The sequence below is a fragment of the Protopterus annectens genome, chromosome 2.part0 (genome assembly GCF_019279795.1).
Source record: "Protopterus annectens isolate FY-2018-M chromosome 2.part0, PAN1.0, whole genome shotgun sequence".
NCBI classification, from domain to species: domain Eukaryota; kingdom Metazoa; phylum Chordata; order Ceratodontiformes; family Protopteridae; genus Protopterus; species Protopterus annectens.
In genome coordinates this window covers 1,152,868,259-1,152,891,143 of record NC_056728.1, presented here as the reverse complement: position 1 = coordinate 1,152,891,143, position 22,885 = coordinate 1,152,868,259, and the positions used below count along the sequence as shown (strand labels likewise).

General features: G+C 44.1%; 1 protein-coding gene across 9 annotated transcripts in view; it reads left to right on the top strand.

Moving 5' to 3' along the window:
* Positions 1–22,885, top strand: part of LIN54 (lin-54 DREAM MuvB core complex component) — a 1,508,411-nt gene that overhangs the window by 792,332 nt on the left and 693,194 nt on the right. For all 9 annotated transcript variants that reach the window (XM_044061349.1, XM_044061353.1, XM_044061352.1 and 6 more), the window contains one exon: positions 7,483–7,625. In XM_044061349.1, coding sequence (XP_043917284.1) covers positions 7,483–7,625 — 143 coding nt within the window. The remainder of the gene's footprint in view (positions 1–7,482; positions 7,626–22,885) is intronic.

Here is a 22,885-nt window from a genome sequence, read left to right as displayed (position 1 = left end):
CCAATCATGGACTAGAGCGTCCCTGGGTGACTGTCCCAGAGGGGGAATAAGGGTAAAATAGTTGCTGCATTTGTAGTTGGTCGGGGACGCAAAAAGGTCGCAGCAAGGAAGACCCCAGCAGTTGAAAATCTCCGCCGCTATCAAAGGATTCAGGGAACACTTGTGAGGTTGTAGAATACACCTGATTAGTCTGTCTGCTATCATGTTGGAACTCCCGGGAATGTGCTTTGCTAGAAGAAAGCGGTTGGTAGCCATCGCCTATTGCCATATCTTCATGACCTCCCGACAAAGTGGGTAAGATTTGGTTCCACCTTGTTTGTTGATGTACCAGACCACCGCCGTGTTGTCTGATTGTATCGCAGTAGTCCCAGACGGCAGCAGGGGATGGAATGCTTGCAACGCCAGAAGCACCGCCCTCAGCTCTAGAACATTTGTATGCAGATGGGCTTCCATTTTGGACCAAATACCTTGGACTGTCTGTCCTTGAAATAGCCCCTCCACCCCATCAGGGAGGCATCCGTGGTCACTGTGGCCTTGGGCTGTTAGGGGGAGAAGGGGCAAGACCATTGTGACGGATTGTGCGCCATCCACCAATTTAAATCTTGCTTGTACCTGTGAGTTACCCGAATCTTGGCTGAAAGAGGGTACTGAAAGGGATACCATTGGGTGAGAAGTAGCCATTATAGAAGCCTTATGTGAAACCTGGCCAGGGGGACAATCGTAATGTAGGCTGCCATGGAACCCAATAGCTGGAGAACAGAATGAGCTGTGGATTTCTCCCTTGAAAGGATTGGAATCAGTTGCTGCTTTATCCTTACAATTCTGTGCTCCGGAATGGATGCTTTGCAACTCTTTATGTTCAAGATGACCTTTATGACTTCTGTGGACTGAGATGGGGTGAGATTGGATTTTTGCCAGTTTATGATTATGTCTAGCCTTTCTACAGTGAGAAGAGAGTATGCCCGGGCTTCTTCCAATAGATGTCTGGTGGGGGCGGAGATGAGCCAGTCTTTTAGGTATGGAAACACCTGAAATCCTTGTAGTCGCAAGTGAGTTGTGACTACTGCCATGCACTTTGTGAACACCCTGGGGGATGTAGAGAGTCCGAAGGGCAGTACTCTGAACTGGTAATGACTGGCTCCTGCACTGAAGCGAAGGAATCTTGATGGTCTGTCCACTTTTATGTGGTAGTATGCGTCTTGAAGATCTATCGAGCACATCCAATCATCTTTTTCCAAAAGCGGAAGGATGGACTGTATTGTGACCATTCGGAATTTCTGTACCTTTACAAACTTGTTAATTACATTGAGATCCAAAATTGGTCTCCAGTCCCCGTTTTTTTTGGCACCAAAAATAGTCTTGAGTAGAATCCGGATCCTATCTGGTTTGGAGGGACTATTTGGATGACTCTCTTTCTTAGCAGCTTTGAAATATCTAATGCTGCTTCTTCCCTTTGACTGGGTGGAACGTCGGGTAAGCTTGTTTGGGGAGAGGGACAAAGGTCGAACGGGATATGACAACCTCTGGTTATTATCCTTTGTACCCAAGAATCGGTGGTAATGGTTAGCCAGGTAGAAGGGTACAAAGAGAAATGACCCCCAACCACTTCCAGAGGAAAGCAGTTGGGCCACTCTTCAGGAGCGCTGGTAGGATTGGCCAGGGAAAGAATCCCTGGAACCCTGGTTACACGGACCCCCTCTGCCCCGAAAGGGGCGTCTTTCCTGCGAGTTTCACCCTCTGCCTCTAGGGGAGAACTCAGCCTGTGTGTCACGGAAAGAACCTTGAGACTTTTTGTGCCATATCTCTCTTCTGGTTTCTGGAGAAAGCCCGTTGAGGGGAAGAATAACCAACACCCACAGCAGAAAGGGTCTTACCATCCTGTTCACATCTAGCCAGTGTGTTTTTAACCTTGGGTCCGAACAACGAAGAGGCTTCAGTGGTAGCGTTGAGAAAGGAAGCCTTAAAGAGTTCAGCAAAATCACACAAACGCATCCAGGCATGGTGTCTCAGAACAGTGCTTGAACCTGCCGCTGTAGCTGCTCCTTATGATGCATGAGATATCAGGCGCATGGAGGAGTTAGATATCAATTTGATGGTGGCTAGCTGAGAGGCCATTTTGTCACAGACCTCATCAGACACAGCTCCAGCCAAGCTTTCAGAGAGCTCAGAAATTAAATCTCTTTGAAGCCTGGTAAAATGTGCCATATAGTTCAGGGACCTGACTGCTTCCCTATTCTGTCCAGAGCCCGGGACTCTTTGTTGGGCGGATGGACAGTCTGGCTTTCTTCTTCCGTCAGGTCCTTTTTAGTTGTGGCCCCCACCACCACCAAGGCATCTACAGGAAGACCTTTGGACCAATGGAGATCACTAGCAGGAGGGGAAAAAATGTTATCCGGCCTCCGGGGAATGGCCTCAATGGTGTCAGGAGCCTTCTTACACACACTGCACGATGAGCCGGACAAGTTCGTCGGCAGGTAGAGTAACCCAGGAATTAGGGGGCCAGGCACGAAAGGCCTACAGGAACACAGACTCTTCAGAGGTCGGGTTAGAGGGCTGCCAATCACCTCTGTATTTAAGGATTTTTAAGGATATCACCAAAGGGTACCTCAGAGGGTGATCGAGGGGACCCTTCCTCATCATCAAAGTCTGTGTCTTCAGTAAGGGACTCCTCTGTGGAGTCCATATGCTTCCTCTTGCACGAGCTCTTATGATGATCTTCCTCAGAGGGAGAAGCTGGGGAAGACAGCGCAAAAGGGGTCTCTTGTGGGGGTATGTCCTGAGGCCCTTGCGCCCGGTGTCCAGTAGGAGCGGCTTGTGCGAATTGTGATCCAGAGGAGGGTGGGGAGAGTGATAACACAGGGTCACCAACCGACGCAAGAGCCTTCTCCATTAGCTGGAAGGCCGATCCACCTGAAGAGGGGTGGGGGCCCCCAGCAGGGTCACCCCTCGCTGAAGTGGCTCAGCCTGCCAACCCGGAGTCCCTGGATGGCTTTGAAACACCAAGGTATGTACGCCACAGCTGACATCCTGGGCAGTGGCAAGACCCTCCTGCCACAAAGGCAACTGTGGCTCCTTAGTGAGGTCCATAAAGGGAACCATAGTGGGGGAAGACTGCTATATCAAGGGGCTTCAAAGGCAGTGAAGGAGGAGAAAAAGTAGGGGTCTTTGGTAAAGGGTGATCACCTCCCAAGGAAGGATAGGTCCTGGGGGGCGTGATACCTTTGGCCAAAAGCAATTGATCCACAGGACGCAACACATCATGTTCAGAGAAGGTTCTAGTGGATTTCACGGACATGGCAGAGGGTGAGTCAGGTCTATCCAAGGGCGGAGCAAGCTCAGTGCCCACCACGGGGGGGGGGGGGGGGTCTGCACCGAAAGCAACAGAGCTGTGATGGTCTGAACTACTGGTGTCTGCGCCGAGGAAATCATCGGTGCCGAAGGCATGGTCTGCACTGACGATGAGGTCAGTACCAAAATGGTTGTCTGTGCTAAGGCCTGAGCCGAAAACATCTGTGACAAAATGGTCAGTACTGAGAGGGTAGTCTTTGCTGGGTAAGTTGTCGGAGCTGAAAAAGGAAAGGGCGTCAAAAAATCCATCGACGTCGTAACGGTCTGCATCGACTGAACAGTCGGTGCCGGTAAGGGAGTCTGAACCGAGGAGCTCCTCGATGCGGTATGGGGCACACTAGTCATTGCCGAAGTCGCAGATGGCCTCGGTGCTGAAGATCTAGGCACCAAAAGCGCTGGAGCCGAAGAAGTCAAATCCGAACTAGAAAGCTTAGCTTTCTTAGGTCTTGGTTCATGAGAGTCCCCAGCTGAGGACGAAGGAAGAGACTTGGCCTTTTTTTTGTTCATCACTCTTTTTCTTATGGGATCTTGGAGTGGTTGAAGCCTCCGACCCAGAAATAGCCTCTGAAATGGGAGATTTTAGTAACCCCTAAAATATTAATTTATTTTTCCTTTCAATTAACGACCTGTTAGAAAAATTCTTACAAATCCCACGAACGGGTCAACTGTTAAGTGAGGCACACCCAAGCAGTAGACACATAGGGAATGTGCATCTGAAGTAGGTAATTTATGGCCACAATCCAAACATCTTTTAAACCCTGGACTACCTTTTTTATCTGCCATGGTAAGAAAGAAAGGAGGAGGAGGAACCAGAAAAATACCAGCAATGGTACAAGAAATATCTGAAGGTAAAAAGGAAAGGGGTTTACCAATGATGGTAAAAAAAAGGGGGGGGGGGTTACCTTGCGGTAAGAAGAGAAGAAGAGTTGAAATGGATTGAAAAGTGTTGTCGCAAAATGCGATAAGGTAAGAGATAACTATCTAATGACTTTTTGTGAAAAAAGCTGTCTTAGAACTTGGGTATGATGAAAAATATTGTACTTAGCTCACGAGAAGTAGCTTGACACGACCTCTGAGGTAACAGGGAAAGGAGAATTCTGGGTAAGAGTTTAGCTCTGGAGTTGTGGCTGGCGCGAGCTTGGAAGATGACCGGCTCGGTTCCGAGGTCGGAACCGACTACCCACACATAAGGAATGAACGAGGATTAACAATATCAGATGGTATCTTCCCAGAACATTTCCTTTGGCTAGCATGTTGTCATACACCAGATGCCTTTCTTACATTACTTTTGCATTATTCCAAACTTTTGTTATTTCACCAAATAACTATGACTTCCTGCTGAAGTAACAAAGCCAAAACCTTCCATAGAGCCATAAATATGATGTAAGCCTGCAGGCGGAAGGGCAGTCGTGCAGCAATTAGCATTATCACCTCACAGCAAGAGATTCTCCGGTTCAGTTCTCAGCTGGGTGTGCCTTCTGTACGAAGTCTGCATGTCCTTCCTGCATTCACGTGGGTTTTCTCCAACTGCTCCAGTTTCTCCCCACATTCCAAAGACATGCGTAAAGAGCATTTCTCCCTGGGCCACCACTCAAAATGGGCTCTGACCCAGTTGGACTTTCCTGGTAAACAAATTTTAAGTAAATAAGTACATTGGTGGACATACCAGTATAAAATCCGCAGACTATCTCGCTGCCAATCCGGATGCTGTTCTCACACCTGTCTATTTGCATGTTCATTTGTACAGTTGGCCTTCACTGGTTCAAATAAGTGCCCCACTTGGGAACCTTCCTTTCTTTTTTCTCAGTTGTACTGGTGCTTGTTGCTGTTAGATGTCCGCTAGGAGGGGAAAGTGTGATTGCGATAGGCAGATTTCCTACAAGGATTTCCACTCTGTCCCTTTTCTGTGTAGGGGCTGAACACGATTATAGAAATTGTTTGGTCTTTCATTCGAAAGACTTTAAGAACCAAACTTTCATCACTAAACTCATTTGGAAATTCTAAGTTTAAAGCAGTTCACCAAAGTTAATACGTTGAACTAGTTTACCCTAGATGTCCCGCCCATTCATAAGAAGAAATTTAATAGGCCTGTCACTTGGAACCATTAAAGCATCCGGACTCTGCCAGGTTTAGCCTCCTCTCAGGCCACTGCCGTCTGTGAGCCACCACCTAAGTTGGCAAAGCTTATTACCAACAATTTAATTTGTGTATCCTACATGAGCTCTTCAGTCCTGTGTAGATTTTTATGACAGTAACTTTTTGCCTCCTGGCAAAGATTCCATAGGTCTGCACAGTTGTGGCAAGAATATACTCAGTACTCAGGCTCAGGGCCTTCAAGTATTCATTTTCTCATAGGTCGAGCATCAGCTATGTCGACATAGAAGGACTGTGAGACATTTCCAGTCCCGTCTAATTGAGAAATCTTTGGAAAAACTCAAGGATCTTCGGGCTGGGCTTGCAGCTTTGACAGTGTGATACTGCATCTCCAGTTATACCCTTAACTGTGGCCCTATATTCTGATCTGTGATTTGAGGAAGGAGGAGGAAGCATTCTGTAGAACTGGTCAGTTCCATATGAGGAAGAGGCTCTGTACCACTCAGTGGAAAAATGGGTGGTGCAGTAATGCAGCAGTTAACATGGTCACCCCACAGCAAGAGGTTCTGTGGTTAAATTCTCTGCTGGAGTGCCTTCTGTGTGAAGTCTGCATGTCCTCCCTTTCTTCATGTGGGTTTCCTCCAGGTGTTCCGGTTTCCTTCTACATTCCAAAGACCTGCGTCTGGAGTGTTTCTCCCTGGGTATCCACTGAAAATGGGCACTGTCCCAGTTGGACTTCCTGGTAAACAAATGTTTAAATAAATAAGTAAATAAATGTGCATTCTTGCTTCTTTGGTACCAGCCAAGTCCTCCAAAAAGATGACCCCATCCTCCACTCTGCTGCAGTCCTGACTGTTCATGGGATGCCCAGTGAGCACAGCTCTTTGCATTTGCCTTGACTGGCAGAACCCTCTTAAGAAACTAACAAAATTCTAGATTTGTCTTCTCTAAACCACATACTAAGGAATACTGATGGATCAATCTTTTTTCAGTGGAATTTTTTGGACAGCTCCAAATTCTGCTGCTCAGAGGGACTGTTAAGGCTATCCAGACTTGAGAGTCAGTTGTTTTACACCTGCTTTTTTTTCCTGATCCTGTTAGTGGGTATATACATTTCTGTCCCATCCTTGATTTTTATTTCAACCACTGCATTCTATGTGTTTGGTGTGTGATGGTCATTCTTGGGGATCATGCTTCTTGTCTCTAAGGGTACTTGGGTGATGTGACTGGATATGATGGATGGCTTTTGGTACATCAGCATTTAGGATCTGCTCACACATCTTCTCTGGTCTACTGTGGGTAGGCAACTCAATTAAAGGGGGATAGTGGTATCATATGAGCCATCCTCAGTGACCGGGATATTAGGCTGTGGTGGCTTAAATCTTGCATGCAAAGAATTTCTCAGTGATCCTTTGCCTGTATGACTAGTTCCTAAAGTTCCTCTTCCGTGATTATCTGATAAAGACCCTGTTGTTGGTTGGTATGCCTGTTTGTGGCAGTTATAGGGAGGGAAGTTGCCATAAAATCTCTAGTTCCTGCTCAAAGGGTAAACTTTATGAGCACAAAGTTGAAAATTATTTTTCATAAACTGATAGCATAAGAGTGTATCTCATTTTACAACATTTGCCATCTGTAGCTGTTGGACTTTGTCTACTGCCTTTCCTCTTTATTTTTCTTTGCTTTGTGTATTTAGTTAACACTACTTTTCTCAAGTTATATGCTCATGCACTGCTGTAACAGCCTTTCTTCTATGAATGGCAAATATTATGCATTTTTATCTTAATTCTCCTTTGCCATGATGTGCAAAAGTAAGTGTTGTACAGCAGTTTCTGTGCTACAGTAGTTGAATTTTGCACCGGAGTCTAAGGAATAGATTCAAAATCTTTTTCCTAGGAAACTGCTGTCATGAAAAATTGAAGAAAAGTGAAGGTAGTTGCTTTTGGTAGTCTTTAGACACCGAGAGAACATTTTTTATTGTATATGGTTTATTTTTGTCATGTTGCAGATGTCATCTGACTGTAATTTCTGTAATATTTGCAGGTAGAGTAATTTCCCCCACTGCTCCTGGAACACCTCCAAAAGCTGTAACCATTGCAGAAGGTAGTGTTGCAACATCTCTTAATATGACAGCACAGCAGACTGCAAGCAAGATTGCCATCTCACCATTGAAGTCTCCAAATAAGGTCTGGAAGCTTATGAAGTTACTGGTTATGCAGTTTGTTTAAATACACATTCAGTGTTTTGTAGTATGCTGGCGCAGTTGCAATACTGTGCTTCTAATGTGGCAGCTTTTGGAAGTAAGGGTGGACTTATGGGAGGTGCAGACTGAGAAACTGACAGTTTCACTGTACTGGGAGCTGTGGTGTGGTACTAAGAAAAGAACTCATGGTACATACTGCAATGACTGCTTCAGGGATAGTAAAAATGGATAAAACAGTAGTAAATTATACATGAGATTGTCTGCAACTATCTTTGTCATTACTGCTTGGAAAGTTCTTCATACTGAGGCAGGAAAGGAAGAACAATGTCAGTATTTTTCTCTCTAATATTTTCCAGTGTTGTCTTAAAGATGTGCTTTCTGCATTTTGCATTTTAGAGATTTTATGTTCATTTTTTCAGAAAGATTACTATCTGATCCATGCCCAGCTTTGTGGTGTAGAGAAGTGGTGTTAATGACTGCAACAAAACAGCCCCAGTTTTGATTAGTGGCTCGGGTGCTGGAGGAGATGTGGGCACAGGGAATTTGAGCAGTTTGTCAGCCCACCTGTCCTTTGGGAGAGAGGCTGGAGCTTTGCCTACATCAGGGGTCATGCCCTAATGAAGGCCATATCATGAATCCCATGGATGAAGTATATTAGCCATTTTCGGGTATGGCTGGACTGGGGTCAAGGACCGTGACGCTTATAATGTTAGCCTTGCTTTAATTAATTATGATTCTGTTTCCTTGCTTACTGGAATAAAACTGCTTCAAACTATGATGCCCTCCTCTCAACTCTGTCCCAGAAAGTAGGACAGCAAATAACAGGAATATGTTGCAAGGTGCTGTCTCCTTGAAAATGAAGAGCCCACCTGCCAGAAAGGATACAGCAGGATTTTGCTTACCCCACAGTATTGAACAAACAAGTTAATGGAAGATTTGTTGGAAGTCAGCAGCAGAGGTTAGGGTACCCTCCCCCACAAAAAAAAAATGAAACTGTATGATTTAGCATTGTGAGCTTTCTCTGCTGGATATTACGGATGTCCTTCATGGATGCATCTGCAGTCATAACAAGTGGGTTGTCCTGTCGTCAGGCAGCCCTGCAGTCGGCCGGATTCCAAAGTCCGGGTCCGGCTTCGGCTGATGTCGCACTCCACCCGACGTCATCTCTGTTGGTCTTCGGGTATAAAAGCATCAGCCGACGCCATTTTCCTCAGTCTTTCTTGCCGCGTGGCGCCCGAAGCAGAAGCTGTTCACAAGTGCCGGTCGGTCGGATCCAGAGATTACTTCTACCGAATACTACTTCGAAGACTTCTAAAGCTAAGTACCCCGTTGGGGACTCTTTCTTGCCTCAGCCGATGTCAGAAAAAGTTAACAATTGTTTAACCTGTGGGAAACAAATACCTCATAAAGATTTCCACTCTTACTGTCTGCCTTGTTTAGGCCCAGCCCACGCGTAGCAGCCTGTTCGCCTGTGCCTCTTTCAACCGGCGAGCGCTTAGGCGTCGGTCGGAGTTTGCAGAACAGTTTTTCGGTACTGATTTTGCGTACATTATGCCGTCGGATCCTCCGACTACCCAATCTTCCAAAAAACGCAAAGATAAAGACCGACACTCACGGTCCGGTTTCGGCGAAACCACGGCAAAGCAAATCATGAGTGTCTCGGTTTCGCGAAACCGAGAAAACTGCTCAAAGTACAGCTGAACCTATTCTTACAACTGAGGCCCCTGCTACAATTCTTGAATCGACCTCAGAAATTTTACCCACTACGGTGGTTGATTTATCAGACACCATCCCCTTGGATGTCTCTACCCCAGCACGTGGTGCTGCTAGGCCTCCAGCAGCCATGTCCATTAAGGCCTTTGCCAGGGCTAAAGCAGCCAAGACTACTAAATCAGTGCCTGTTAAAACCCCCTCCTCCAGGCCCTCTTCTAGTTCTCAAATGCTTTCTTTGGCAGAAGATTTAATTTCTTTAATTAGAGGATCTCAATCTCACCCAGACAGGGCCTCTCAGCCCCAGAGAAGAGACCTAGGGCAGAGCCCCCTGAGCCAGTGTCTTCTGATGATTCTGCTGATGAATCAGACATAACTGACCAGCCTGAGGCTCCCTTCTCCAATTTTGAAGATTCTGATGCTGAAGAATCCATTCCAGCTGCTTCTCCACCAGAAGAATTCTCCTTTGGGGAAACCTTGCATGCCATGCGAGAACAGTTCCAATGGCAGCAACAGGATTTTTCAGACTCCAGAAAAAGACTTAGGACCTTTCTGCACCTCCCACAGCACAGGCCCTTAGCTATACCTCCTGTTCTCTCTGTGGTGGATGATGCTTTCAATGATGTTTGCTCCGCTCCAGACTCTTTACCCCCAGCCCCTGCCAAACCAGACAGATTTTACAGGGTGCCAGATACTCATCACCACCTTTACAAGGCCCCACTTGCAGACCCAGAAACTATATCCCAGGGTCCCAAGGCAGTAGCTGCGACCACAGCTAAAAACCCTATTCCTTCTGAAAGGGAAGCAAGGTCACTAGACAGATGGGGTAAAAGGTCTACACTTCAGCTACTCTCTCAGCTAGAGCTTTAAACTGTCAGTTTCACATGATACAATACCAAGAGTTTATGCTTGATCAATTAACTAAAAAACTAACTACTGATGAATCTCTTGATAAGAAATATGTATTAGAGATGGTAAATAACATACAACAGGTTAGCAACCATTCCTTAAAATGTGGCTATGATGCACTGGAGGCTTCATTTAGATCAGCCATGACAGGCACAGTGATAAGAAGGCATGCATGGCTAAAGGAACAAGCTTTACCGGATCATGTTAAAGCTAAGTTGCTAGATGCTCCTATGGACAAGACAAGTTTGTTTGGTACACCTGCCCAGCAGGTTATGAAGAAAATGGAAGAAAAGGCAAAATCTGTTCAAACTGTTAAAGATTTCTTGCAGGTTCAACCCCAAGGTTTAGCAGGAACTGGCCTGCCAAAAATTGGTCCTTTCCTGACTCCACAAAATTTCAAAGGGGCAGAAATAGACGTTCCAGAGGCAGAAACCAATCCAGAGGAGGTGCCTACAGAGGACGACAGTGGCAAGGTAGCAGCAGAGGCACAGACACAGCCACTGCCACTACATCAGCACAGCCACAGTGACTTAATCCTAAATCCGCCTACCAGGGAACAAATAGCAGCCCCTCTAGGCGGAAAGTTAACCTTATTTTCAAAGAACTGGCACTACATAACAAAAGACAAGTGGATTTTACAAACCATAGATCAAGGTTACCGGTTTCACTTCCACACTTTACCAGTCAAAGAGGAATGCCAAATCTACCTCCAAATCAAAAACAGAGGCTCTACGCCAGATAATGGAGTTAGCAAACATGAGAGCTGTGGAAAGAGTGCCAACAGCAGAACAAGGAAAGGGGTTCTACTCCAGACTATTCCTAGTTCCAAGAAAGGAAAAAGTTGGAGACCAATTCTCGATCTGTCCACCTTAAATACATACATCATTGTCCCAAAATTCAAAATGCTGACCCTACAGCAACTTCTTCCCATGCTGGGCAAGGAGTCTTGGCTGGTAACTCTAGATCTCAAGGAGGCATACCTGCACGTCCCCATTCGACCAATCTGCAGAAGATACCTCAGATTTCTTGCAGGATCAGAGCACTATCAATTCTCAGCATTGCCCTTTGGCTTATCTACTGCCCAGAGTATTCACAAAATGCCTGGCATCAGTAATCGCCCATTGCAGACTACAGGGAATACAAATTTACCCATACCTGGACGACTGCCTGCTACAAGGGGACAACAAAAGCAAGCTGACAACAGATTTACAAAGGGTCATTTACTTGCTACAAGGACTGGGATACACAGTCAATTTACAAAAGTCAAGGCTGATACCATCCCAAACAAGGACATTCTTGGGCTGAATTGGACACAGTACAACAAATGGCATTCCTGACTACAGAAAAACAAAAGAACTTCCTCTTTACTTCTTGGCACTAACAAAACTGAACAAGTTAACAGCAAGAAAATTTCTACAGGCCTTGGGCTTCATGGCATCATGCATAATCTTGGTCCCATTTGCCAGACTACATATGAGGAAACTACAGTGGTACCTAAAGAATTTATGGTCCCAACACAGACACAGTCTAGAAACAGAAATCCCACTAATTCCATGCTTAAAACAGGAGTTCCTATGGTGGGCTCAGGCATGCCAGTCAAACCCAGGCCTGCCCTTCCGCAGATGTCAACCAAGCCAGACCATCACAACAGACGCTTCAGACCTAGGATGGGGGGCCCACATGCTGGACAAATGCGTGCAAGGATTGTGGACACAGGATCAACTTCACCTGCACATCAATCTAAAAGAAATGCTGGCAGTAAAACTGGCAATCCAAAAGTTCAAGCCATTCCTCAAAGAGGGCCAGTTGATAAGGACAGACAACACCACAGTCATGTGGTACATCAACAAACAGGGAGGCACTCATTCATACCCCCTATGCAGAATGACCTTGGAGCTGTGGACCCTGGCTCTCAGCTACAACATTCAGTTACAGGCAATATTTGTACCGGGGAAAGACAATACTCTAGCAGACATACTAAGCAGAACCACTTCGGATGCCCACGAATGGAAGCTGCACCCGGCCATGTTCAAGACCATCTCAAAGAAATGGGGAATGCCACAGATAGACCTATTCGCATCACCTCTCAATCACCAGCTCAAAAATTCTGCACAAGGACATTCCACCCACTAGCATGGAAAGTGGACTCACTCTCCTTCAACTGGAAAGGCCTAACAGCATATGCATTCCCACCTCTTCCCTTGATACACAAGGTACTACTAAAAATCAAGGAAGAACGTCCAAGGATAATCCTGATAGCCCCAAACTGGCCAAGACAACACTGGTACCCACTACTGAAGAGCATGTCTCGAACAACATGTGGCCAATACCCTGATGCCTTTGATGTTAACTCAGAACAACTACAGCATCATACATCCAAACCTAAAACGCTGCAACTGACTGCATGGAACATCACATAGCAGCAGCTAATCCAGAACTTTCCCAAAGAGTTAAAGACATTATTCTTGAAGCACGCAGACCTTCAACAAGAAAGAACTATGCTGGAAAATGGAAAAGGTTTGTCATTTGGAGTACCGAAAGAGGAAAAGATGTGTCAAACATAGATATGCCTAACATTCTGGAGTATCTGGCGAACTTCTTCATTCAGGCCTGTCCTACTCCTCCATCAAGATACATGCATCAGCTATTTCAGCAGAATACAGCTTTGATCCACCTGTTTTTCGCACCCTTTGCTCAGGCAGTTCCTCAGAGGAATCAAGAATGTAAAACCTCCAAGGAAACCACCATTACCAGCTTGGGACTTAAACTTTGTGCTAGAAAAGTTGACACTAGCACCCTTGAACCAGCAGCAACAGCAGACCTACAACACCTGTCATGGAAAACTGCTTTCCTACTGGCAATTACTTCAGCAAGGAGGGTTTCAGAACTACAGGCCTTAATGGCAGTGCAACCCTTCCTAATCTTCCACCAAGATAGAGTGTCCTTGAGGACTAATCCTACATTTATGCCTAAGGTGGTATCCAGAGTATCTTTAAACCAGGCAATCCACCTACCTACCTTCTTTCCCAACCCACAAAACAGAGGGGAAAGAATACTGCATACCTTGGATGTACATAGACAGCTACGCTACTACTTGGACAGAACAAAAAATAGCAGAAAGGCTGACCAACTTTTGTAGCCTATGCAACAGGAAGGGAAGGAAAAGCTATTTCCAAACAGACAATCTCCAAATGGATAGGAAATTGCATACGATACTGTTACTCCTTCCATGGAAAACCAGTTCCACAGAACATAAGACCTCACTCTACAAGGGCAACAGCCACTACCACAGCCTTCTTACGAGGAGTGGCAACCAAAGACATTATTGAGGCGGCTACTTGGACCTCCGTGCATACATTTGCCAAGCATTATAATTTGCCTCTTTATTCCAGATCCCGAGCAGGGTTTGCCACTGCTGTACTGCAAGGGATCCTAAACACACCATAATCTACCTTTATCCTCCTCCCCTAGTTGGCTATGGTATTCTACCCACTTGTTATGACTGCAGATGCATCCATGAAGGACATAGTACAGTTTTGTACCTACCATAAATGTAGATGTCCGAACTGGATAGCATCTGCAGTCAGGATTACCCTCCCTCCTTCCCCTCTGTGGTACTCCTAGGGTGTTTACCCTCCTAATAGCTAGCTCTTGGGGGGGAGTCTTTTATGGTGTATTTGTTTGTATATATGTACATATATGCTTATTGTTGTGTTTACCTCTATCTATTTGGAAACATTGGCATCTATCCAAATTTTACCCTGCAAGAGGGCTACTGGCATCTGGGGCAAGAAACACTGAGGAAAATGGCGTCGGCTGATGCTTTTATACCCGAAGACCAACAGAGATGACGTCGGGTGGAGTGCGACATCAGCCGAAGCCGGACCCGGACTTTGGAATCCGGCCGACTGCAGGGCTGCCTGACGACAGGACAACCCACTTGTTATGACTGCAGATGCTATCCAGTTCGGACATCTACATTTATGGTAGGTACAAAACTGTACTTTTGGATTACCCTGTATTAGATCAACATTCAACCTCCCCAGACATTTCTGTGCTTGAGGATTGATATGCACCTGCCATGGTGCATTCTATGAAAAGTGCATCAGTTGAGTGCACTAATCTCCAGCTAACTGCAGTTAATTTTTTGCCAGTCAAACAGTTCACTTGTTGATCCTGCTATCACTGATTAAAGTCTTACATTCACATCTCCTTTGGGTTTAACTTCAACAGTGAAACTACCAAAATTCTGATGAATGGTAAAAGATGACCTACAAGGTCCCCTACATGGGGTCCAGGTAGTCCATAATTATTGTGAACTGATCCCATCCCAGTTGTCTGTTCTGAGGGAAAATGGGGTGTTTGGCAAGGCACACTCCTAGTTGCTAAGTGGAGGTGAATCTATTAGTGTAAGTGACATTTTTTGAGCACCTGAGTGCTTTGGTCATCTAACTCCTGGCCTGATCATGGGCAAGCAGGCCCTGTAAGTTAATCTTGAATTTTGAGTGTACTTGAGTCAAAATGGCAAATTCTAGGGATTTTACATTAGCCCCACTGAATTTGCTTGACCTAGCAAGGAGGAATATCAGGGTGAAGCCATGCCCTGGTTATTGGCACGGGCCTTTGAACAGGCATTGTTTACTCCTGTGAGCCTGAGTTGTGGGTAGAAGATTATCCCTTAGGGATACTCTTGAAAGGTCAACAGCCATGACATAGGCCTGCTGCCACTCCATACCACTTTTGTGCATACAGAGATCACCATTGGCCCAGCTTGATACTCATATCTGTTACCCAGCCTCGATATTGGATCTAAAACATTCAGAGGGTTGGGCGTTCTGCCTTACCAGCTCTCACAGTGGGTCATGTATTCTTAATTATCATATTACTGGTAAGGATGGGGGGCTGGTTCCCCCACTACCCTGCCCTACTTTATAAAATAACTAGAATTTTTTTGTATCAGGTTGGTATGTCACCTACCTGATGGCACCACCATCATGCTTTTGTAGTGGTATGTTTGGGATGATTAAGATGTACCCCCCCCCCCCTTACAAAGGGTAGTATTAATTAACTGTACTAGACACTAACATACATAAGAATTAAGTGATGTTCCTAAAACCCTTTCATTCAACTTCAGTGTGCAAGTGTAGTTACAGTATACTAGTAAATTACTGAATGAAGACATTGACAGAAAGGTATGGGGGTAACAGCCACCCCCCATAAGCAGTATTGTCTTAACCACCACAGACTATAGAAATGATGTTACACACATGCACTTCTACTTGCTGCATACTGAGAAAAATATATTTTTAACGTTTACTCTCTTTGTGCTGTTTCTCATTGCTGGGTTTTGTATAAAATGTGCACAAGTGGTAAGGGAATATATATATTATTTATATACATATGATTATAGATATAGATATATATTATTTATATATATATATATATATATATATATATATATATATATACAGATATATAGACATATAGATATAGATATACAGATATATAGACATATAGATATGTAGATATAGAGAGAGAGAGAGATAGATATATATTATATATATATATATATATATATATATATATATATATATATATATATAAAATGTAATATTTTTATATATACAAACACACGTATACATAATATGCACACACACATACCTATATAGAATGTTGCTCCACTTCTGTTTAATGTTATTAAAAGAGGCTGAGCTCCCTTTACCAAGTAAAGCACAAAGTCTTGTGTTTAAAATGTCACTCCAGAACAGGCCTCTTAAAGATTTACAGTGTTTTGAGTAGGGAGGACATGCTTTTGAAATAATTGCTGAGGAATGGGTAGATGGGAAGGATTATACTGTTTTATTGTTGGCAGTGCTGTATTGTTAAATTACACTTTCGTTATGGAGGTTAACTATTTCTTGATTTGGAGTACGTGACTCTGATTTTCATTGTTTAAGTTTATGGCCAGGTATGTAACTTTTAGATCCACTCAGTGTGCTTTGCTTGCACTGTGTATGTAATGTGCAGCTTTTAAATACAGTAAGTCTTAACTGCTTTCTATTCCAAGCGATGTGCCGAAAATACATGTACAGTGTCAATTTTAATAAATGTGGTAAAAAGAGCATTATTTGTCAGTATTTCTTGTTGGAGATGACTGATCTTCTTTCTTCTTCCCTACACATTGCGGAAGAAAATTAAAATATTCAAGTTTGCCAAAAACGCAGACTAGGACTTGCACAACATGTCTGTAGCTTTTTAAGACTTGGTACAGTTTTAGCTTCATACTAATTTCTAATAGTAAAACAAATGACAAAGGGTAAGAGAAATCGGGGGGAAAATAAATAAGCTATTTAAGATCTATGGAGACAAACTAAAAATGTTCATAAATACAAAGTTAATTTTTATTTACACTTGGAGTAAACATTTCGTTGACATAGGTCTACTGAACCAGTTTTTGAGGCATTACCTAAGAAAACAGAATCTTTAATTTTTTTTATGTTTCAAGTCTCATTTTAAAGTGATCCCCCTTTTACAGAAAGTAGTCAAACTTTTAAATTTAAAAGCTGTTTATAACCAGTTTCTTTGGAAACAGAAAAATAATGTTTTTGTTTGTTTTGCTTTTTTAATTCAAAAATTAGCAACATTGTTTACCATCTAAAAAGATGCTGTTGCAGCAGGTGCACAGATCTGCACCATTAGCTAATCTTGACCTCAGAAATTTCTTCATTTGCTTAGTTTGAATACTGTGTGAAATCACTTTTAGGGTGTATCGGTTTTAAGTTAGCGTACATTTTTAAGGTATTAGTACTAAAAAATAAAAACACATATATTTCCAAATATTATTTTATACCTGGTGGTGCTGCGGTAGCGTTGTCGCCTCACAGTTGGACGTTGCCCGTTCGATTCTCAGTTATAGTGTCTTCTGTGTGGTGACATGTGTGAATGGGCATTCCTTCGTTGAAGGTGGTGCGTTGGGCCCGGCAAGCCAGCACGTAAAACTGTACTGCCAATCATTAGCAGACCGGAGTTCCGCTGTGGCGACCCCTAACCGGGAAAAGCCGAAAGACACACACACACACACCTGACGGATCCAAAAAAGATATTACAGTTTTGTGGAACATTTTGAGACCATTTCATATCTTTTTGGGATCCAAAATTAATTAAGCGAAAACAAAGGCAATAGCAGTAAATTATGTACCTGCACATGAATTGGTTCAGCAATATCCATATTTATGAGGACATGATAAAATTAAGTATTTAGGAGTATAGATTAAAAATTATTCTAGTGTGCCAGTTAAGGATATGTGGGAAGAGACTAAAAAGATAATAAAAAAACTGAGAAAAGGTGTGATTTGTTATATGGATAATGGATATTAAGGTACAAGTAGTTAAAATGTTTTAGTCCCATTAGTCAGGCATATTTTTATCTGCCAGAGGAGAAGTTATGGATAGCAATTAAAAAAGAGCTGAAGGGCTTTATCTGGGAGGGGAAGATGGCAAGAGTCAAATGGGATAAGCTGATTCTTCCAGTAGAACATGGAAGACTGGGAATACCGGATTTGAATAGTTATTTCAGAGCCACACAGTTAAGGCTCCTATACAAAGCAAAAGCAGAAAACAATAATTCAAAGTGAAAAGGGATGATGATGAAATGGGGAGAAGCTCAAGAAACAAGGAGAGACTGGGTTTTTGGATTCAGGCCTTTAAGGAGAGTAAGGAGTCTAAACAAAAAAGTCCACTCCCTAGAAGCTGTCTTAACCCTAGAGAATGCTGATGTCTGTGCTGTCACTGGGACATTGTTTAATGCCGTGGCGATCACACCAACAGTGCAAAGTTATTATGCCTTCTACACATTTATATCAGCTACTACACAGACCGGGTCTAAAGGTGGAGATGTATCTATTTACATCAAAAATAAATATAACTCAAGGCTGGTCAAACAGGACAATGCGCTTAAGCTGCTCCATGTTCAAATCACCATAGGCAAACTCCAGTATCACTTCCTTGCCAGTTGTAGGTCCCTCTCTATGACCCAGGAAACCCATACCATGTATTTAAACTTATTAGAAACACTAACAATCCAACCCAATAACCATATTCATGGGTGACTTTAATTACCTCACTGTTAACTGGGAATCCTGTACAACACCAAACGTACAGGCACAGAGATTCTTGGATTTTGTAAACACAAACTCCCTGAGCCAGGTAGATAATACACAAAAAAGGGGTACACCCATATTGGATCTGGTCCTCACTAATATGGGAGAGTGCTGCACATCCCCTACTGTAATGTCTTAATTGGCAAGGTCAGACCACAAAATGGTCTCCTTTGAAGTACAGTAAAAATAAAGTAAAAAATAAGACCTGGACCTCCAGCTAAACCTGGAATGTTCAGGAACTACTCTAAGGCTAACCTCCTACTATTAAGTGATAACCTGGCAAAATTCCAAGCCCCCATAAACCCTGAGAACACTGCTGCCTATGCAGAACTTTTCACAGAAGTCCTGTACAAGCATGTTAATAGCTGCAGAGAGGCAGCTGTACCCACCAAGAAGAAATACAGAACTAACTCAAAAAACAAGCCCCCTGGTGGAATCACAAAATCAATAGGCTGTATAACAGGATGAAGGAAGTTATGGCAAAAATTAGGAGGTGCAGCACCCAGCAGGATAAAAGCACTCTCATCAAACTAAACAAACATCTTAGACGATAAATAGTCTACCAAAGCCAAATTTGAGGTGATTTTGGCCTCCCAAGTCAAGAGCAAAGACATGTCATTCTTTAGCTATGTCTGCAGCCTCAAAGGCAGTATACAATTGTGTGCAGAGCTCATTGTAAATGGAGCCACCTATGCTGAGCCAGAAGATATAGAAAAACCTACTGGCTGATAAATTCAGCCCTAACTTTACCCCTCTCTCCCACTCAACCTTCCCTCAGGAAGTAGCATCTAATATAACTCCCCTTGCTATTACTAGGGAACAAGTCCTTAATGCTCTAAGGCCAAGAACACTGCATCAATGAGCCCAGACAATATCCCAGGTTGCCTTCTAAATAACATGAAACATGACCTGTCAGGGCCTCATGTCAGGCTTCGTGCTGCTTGAATGAAAACAGCAAGAGTCATCCTTCTGTACAAAGGTGGGCCATCTACAGACCCTAGAAACTACAGACCCATAAGTCTCATAATTCTTTCCCTGGCTTTACATGCAAGAGTAATCATGGAAATGATCAGTAGTAACATAGCAAGCCTCCAGACAATGGACCCAACCTAATTTGGTTTCGTTAAGGGCAGCTCAACCTAGTGGACTTATTTGAGAATGTCACCAAAGCAATGGATGAGGGCAAAATGGTTCACACTGCCTACTTTGACCTGGCCAAGGTATTTGATACAATACCATACTCTGGCAGTGTTGACAAACTCAACAAGTTAGGTACAAACTCATATGTCACCCAGTGGATAGCCAACTGGCTCACAGACAGGACCCAAAAAGTTAGAATTGGGGAGTCCACCTATACAAAGAGGCAAGTCACAAGTGGAGTCCCTCAGGGATCAGTCCTTGGACTGCTCCTTTTTGGCATTTACTTCTCTGAAGTCAAAGGCAATGTCAGTGATCTCCAGCTGACTAAATCTGCAGATGATTGCAAATTGGGAGCTGTTATTGAATCCCACACTGACACAAATGTTCTCCAGGAGGGGGTGACACAGACAAAACAATTGGTGTCAAAGCCATGGACTAAAACTAAATACCAAGAAATGCATAATAGTATCCTTTGGTAAGTCATCCACCCCTAGTAACTATCATAGTGACAACACACCCCTTAGAGTTGACCTAGTAGTCAGGGACTTAAGGACACACATAGATAGTAATCTAGCCTTTGGCCATCACATGTCTGCATCAGTGAGGAAATTCTTCTGTGTTGCGCAACTTGTAAACAATGGTGTGGCATCTAAGTCCAAGGAAGTCTGTTCATCAGACCCATCATTGAGTACAATGCCCCCTTTGGTATGTACCTAACCAGGCACATTGAGTACAGTGCTCCCTGTGGTACATAACCAGGCATAGGCATAGGGGTTCCTCACTAAAAGAATACAGGGCTTAAGTAAAATGTCCTATGCAGACCGCCTCAAGGCTCTATACCTGTATTCTGTCTCCTACAGGCTTTTGAGGGGATATCTATACCTGACATACAGGGCATTGTCAGACCCCACTTTGATGGAACTCCTGTATATCCTCAAGGCAGACAGCACCAGAATTACCCAGTCTAAAGACTCGAACCTTGCCTGTGAAATTGGACCTGCTGGAGGGACAGGTATGTATCCCAGAGATTGCTCTGTCTCTGGAACAGGCTCCCCATCCATGTGAAGCAGGGTTTCTCCCTAACCCAATTCAAGTGCAACCTGGACAGTTGGATGGGGAACAGGAAATTCATCCTTGGTTTGTCACCCATGTCTCTAATGGACACAGGCAACCTGTAAATGGTTCATCTCCCAAGCCCTTGCTTGTAAATATTTCATCTTCCAAGCCCCTGCTTAAACTTATCAAGGGTATCAGAACTTGTCTGAGATTTGGGATGCATGGCTAGGCTTAAAAAGTCCCATGTGGTCGTTGGCCTAGTGGACACCTATGAACCTATAAAATAATCATACAGAATATTGTATTCATAAAGTATCCTAAGAACTAGTCCAACACAGGAATGTAGAAGAGATTCTGCCAATAGGGATGATTGCTGTTATAGGTTCATAGGTTGGTACTAGGCTGTCGGCCCTAAGGCCTATGCAAGCCTAGCCATAACAATTCCCTGGAAATTCTTTCCCACAATATTTACTTCTCTGGGCCCCTGTCTAGCAGGGTGACTGACATGATCCCCGGGGTGAATTTCCTATCTCCCATCCAATCATCAGGGTTCCTTTTGAAGAGGGCCAATGAGGTGCTCTGCTTGACATGTATGGGGCAGTCTATTCCAGAGAATGGGGAGTCTCTGGGTCAGGAACCTATCCCTCCAGCATGTTTTGTTCAATGTAATGATGAGGTTTAGATCCCTGGAGCGTGTGGCTCTGAGGGATTGGGATTTCTTTAAGTGGAGCATGTCCAACAGCTCAGGGTTTGACATGGCCTTGTATGTTAAGCAGAGATCGCTTCTGAGTAGACGATATGCCACAGAGTATAGCTGGAGTTTTTTTTAGACGGTCAGCATATGGCACCTGCTTTAGGCCTGTGATTCTTTTAGTGAGGTATTTCTGTGGCCTTTCCAGCTATTGCAGATGTCTTGTGAGGTACATACCAAATGGGGCATTATACTCTGTAATGGGTCTAATGAGGGATGAGTACAGTGGGACAATGACCTCCTTTTTTCTGGATGAAAAGCCCTTAGTGATGAGGTGTGCCACGTAGAAGGATTTCCTGACTGTTTTGGCAATGTGGTTATCGAAAGTGAGACCACTGTCCACTTGTGTCCCTAAGTCTCTCATCACACATTCGATGTTTAGTGTCTTGCCACCTATGTGGCAGTTCATGGGTACATGTTTTTTCCAAAGAGGATGATTATACATTTCTTGGCATTAAGCTTGAGCCCATGGCTGTGGCACCAGGCATCTGTTTCTGTAAGGCCCTTTTGTAGAATATCCACATAATTTGGAGATTCAATAATGGCTCCCAGTTTGCAGTCATCTGCAAACTTTGTTAGCCAGAGTCCCTTAATGTTGGCTTGTACTTCAGAGAAGTAGATGCTAAACAAGAGTGGTCCCAGGACTGAACCCTGAGGTGCTCCACTTGTCACTTGTCTGGAGCTGGATTTGAAGTTGGCTACTACTTTTACAGTCTGGGTTCCGTCAGTAAGCCAGTTGGCAACCCATCGAGTGACATAGGGATTTATGCCCAGCTTAGTAAGTTTATCTATGATTCTAGAGTGGGGGATGGTGTTGAAGGCCTTGGCGAGGTCCAGATAGGCTGTGTGGCCCTCCTTACCGTCGTCCACAGCTCTGGAGACCAATTTGAAGTCGATCAGATTCAGGAGACAAGATTGGCCCTTCACAAACCCAAACTGGGTGGGGTCCAGTGTCTGGAGGTTGCCAATGTGTTTGTTTATAAGTTCCATGATAATGCGTTCCATGCCCTTGCAGATCAGGCTTGTCAGACTGATGGGACGGTAGTTCCCGGGATCTAAGGTGGATCCTCCCTTGTGGAGCGGGATAACTGTAGCTGTGCGCCACTCGGGCACGAAGCCTGAGGTGAGGCTATGATTAAACATGACACTTGGGTGGGGTGCCAGTTCATTTTGTAGTTTATGTAGTACACAGCCTGGGATGTCATCTGGTCCCATAGATGCTGTATTCTTAGCTTTGGAGAGTGCTGTTTCTACCTGTGTGGCTGTGATTATCGGAATTTGACAATCTTTTGGTATTGAGATGGGCTCTTTAGGGGGTGAGAGGGGAGTGAAGTTGGCACTAAATCGATCTGCCAGGATATTGGCAGTATCCTTGGGATCAGTATATTTAATGCCATTCTGTTGTAGCTCGGAGCAGATCTGAGCATTAGGGATATAGACAATAGGTATGAGGGAGATAGTACTTATTGGAGAAAACTGGCAAAGGAACCATAGTATTTGGAGCAGATAACTAGAGAG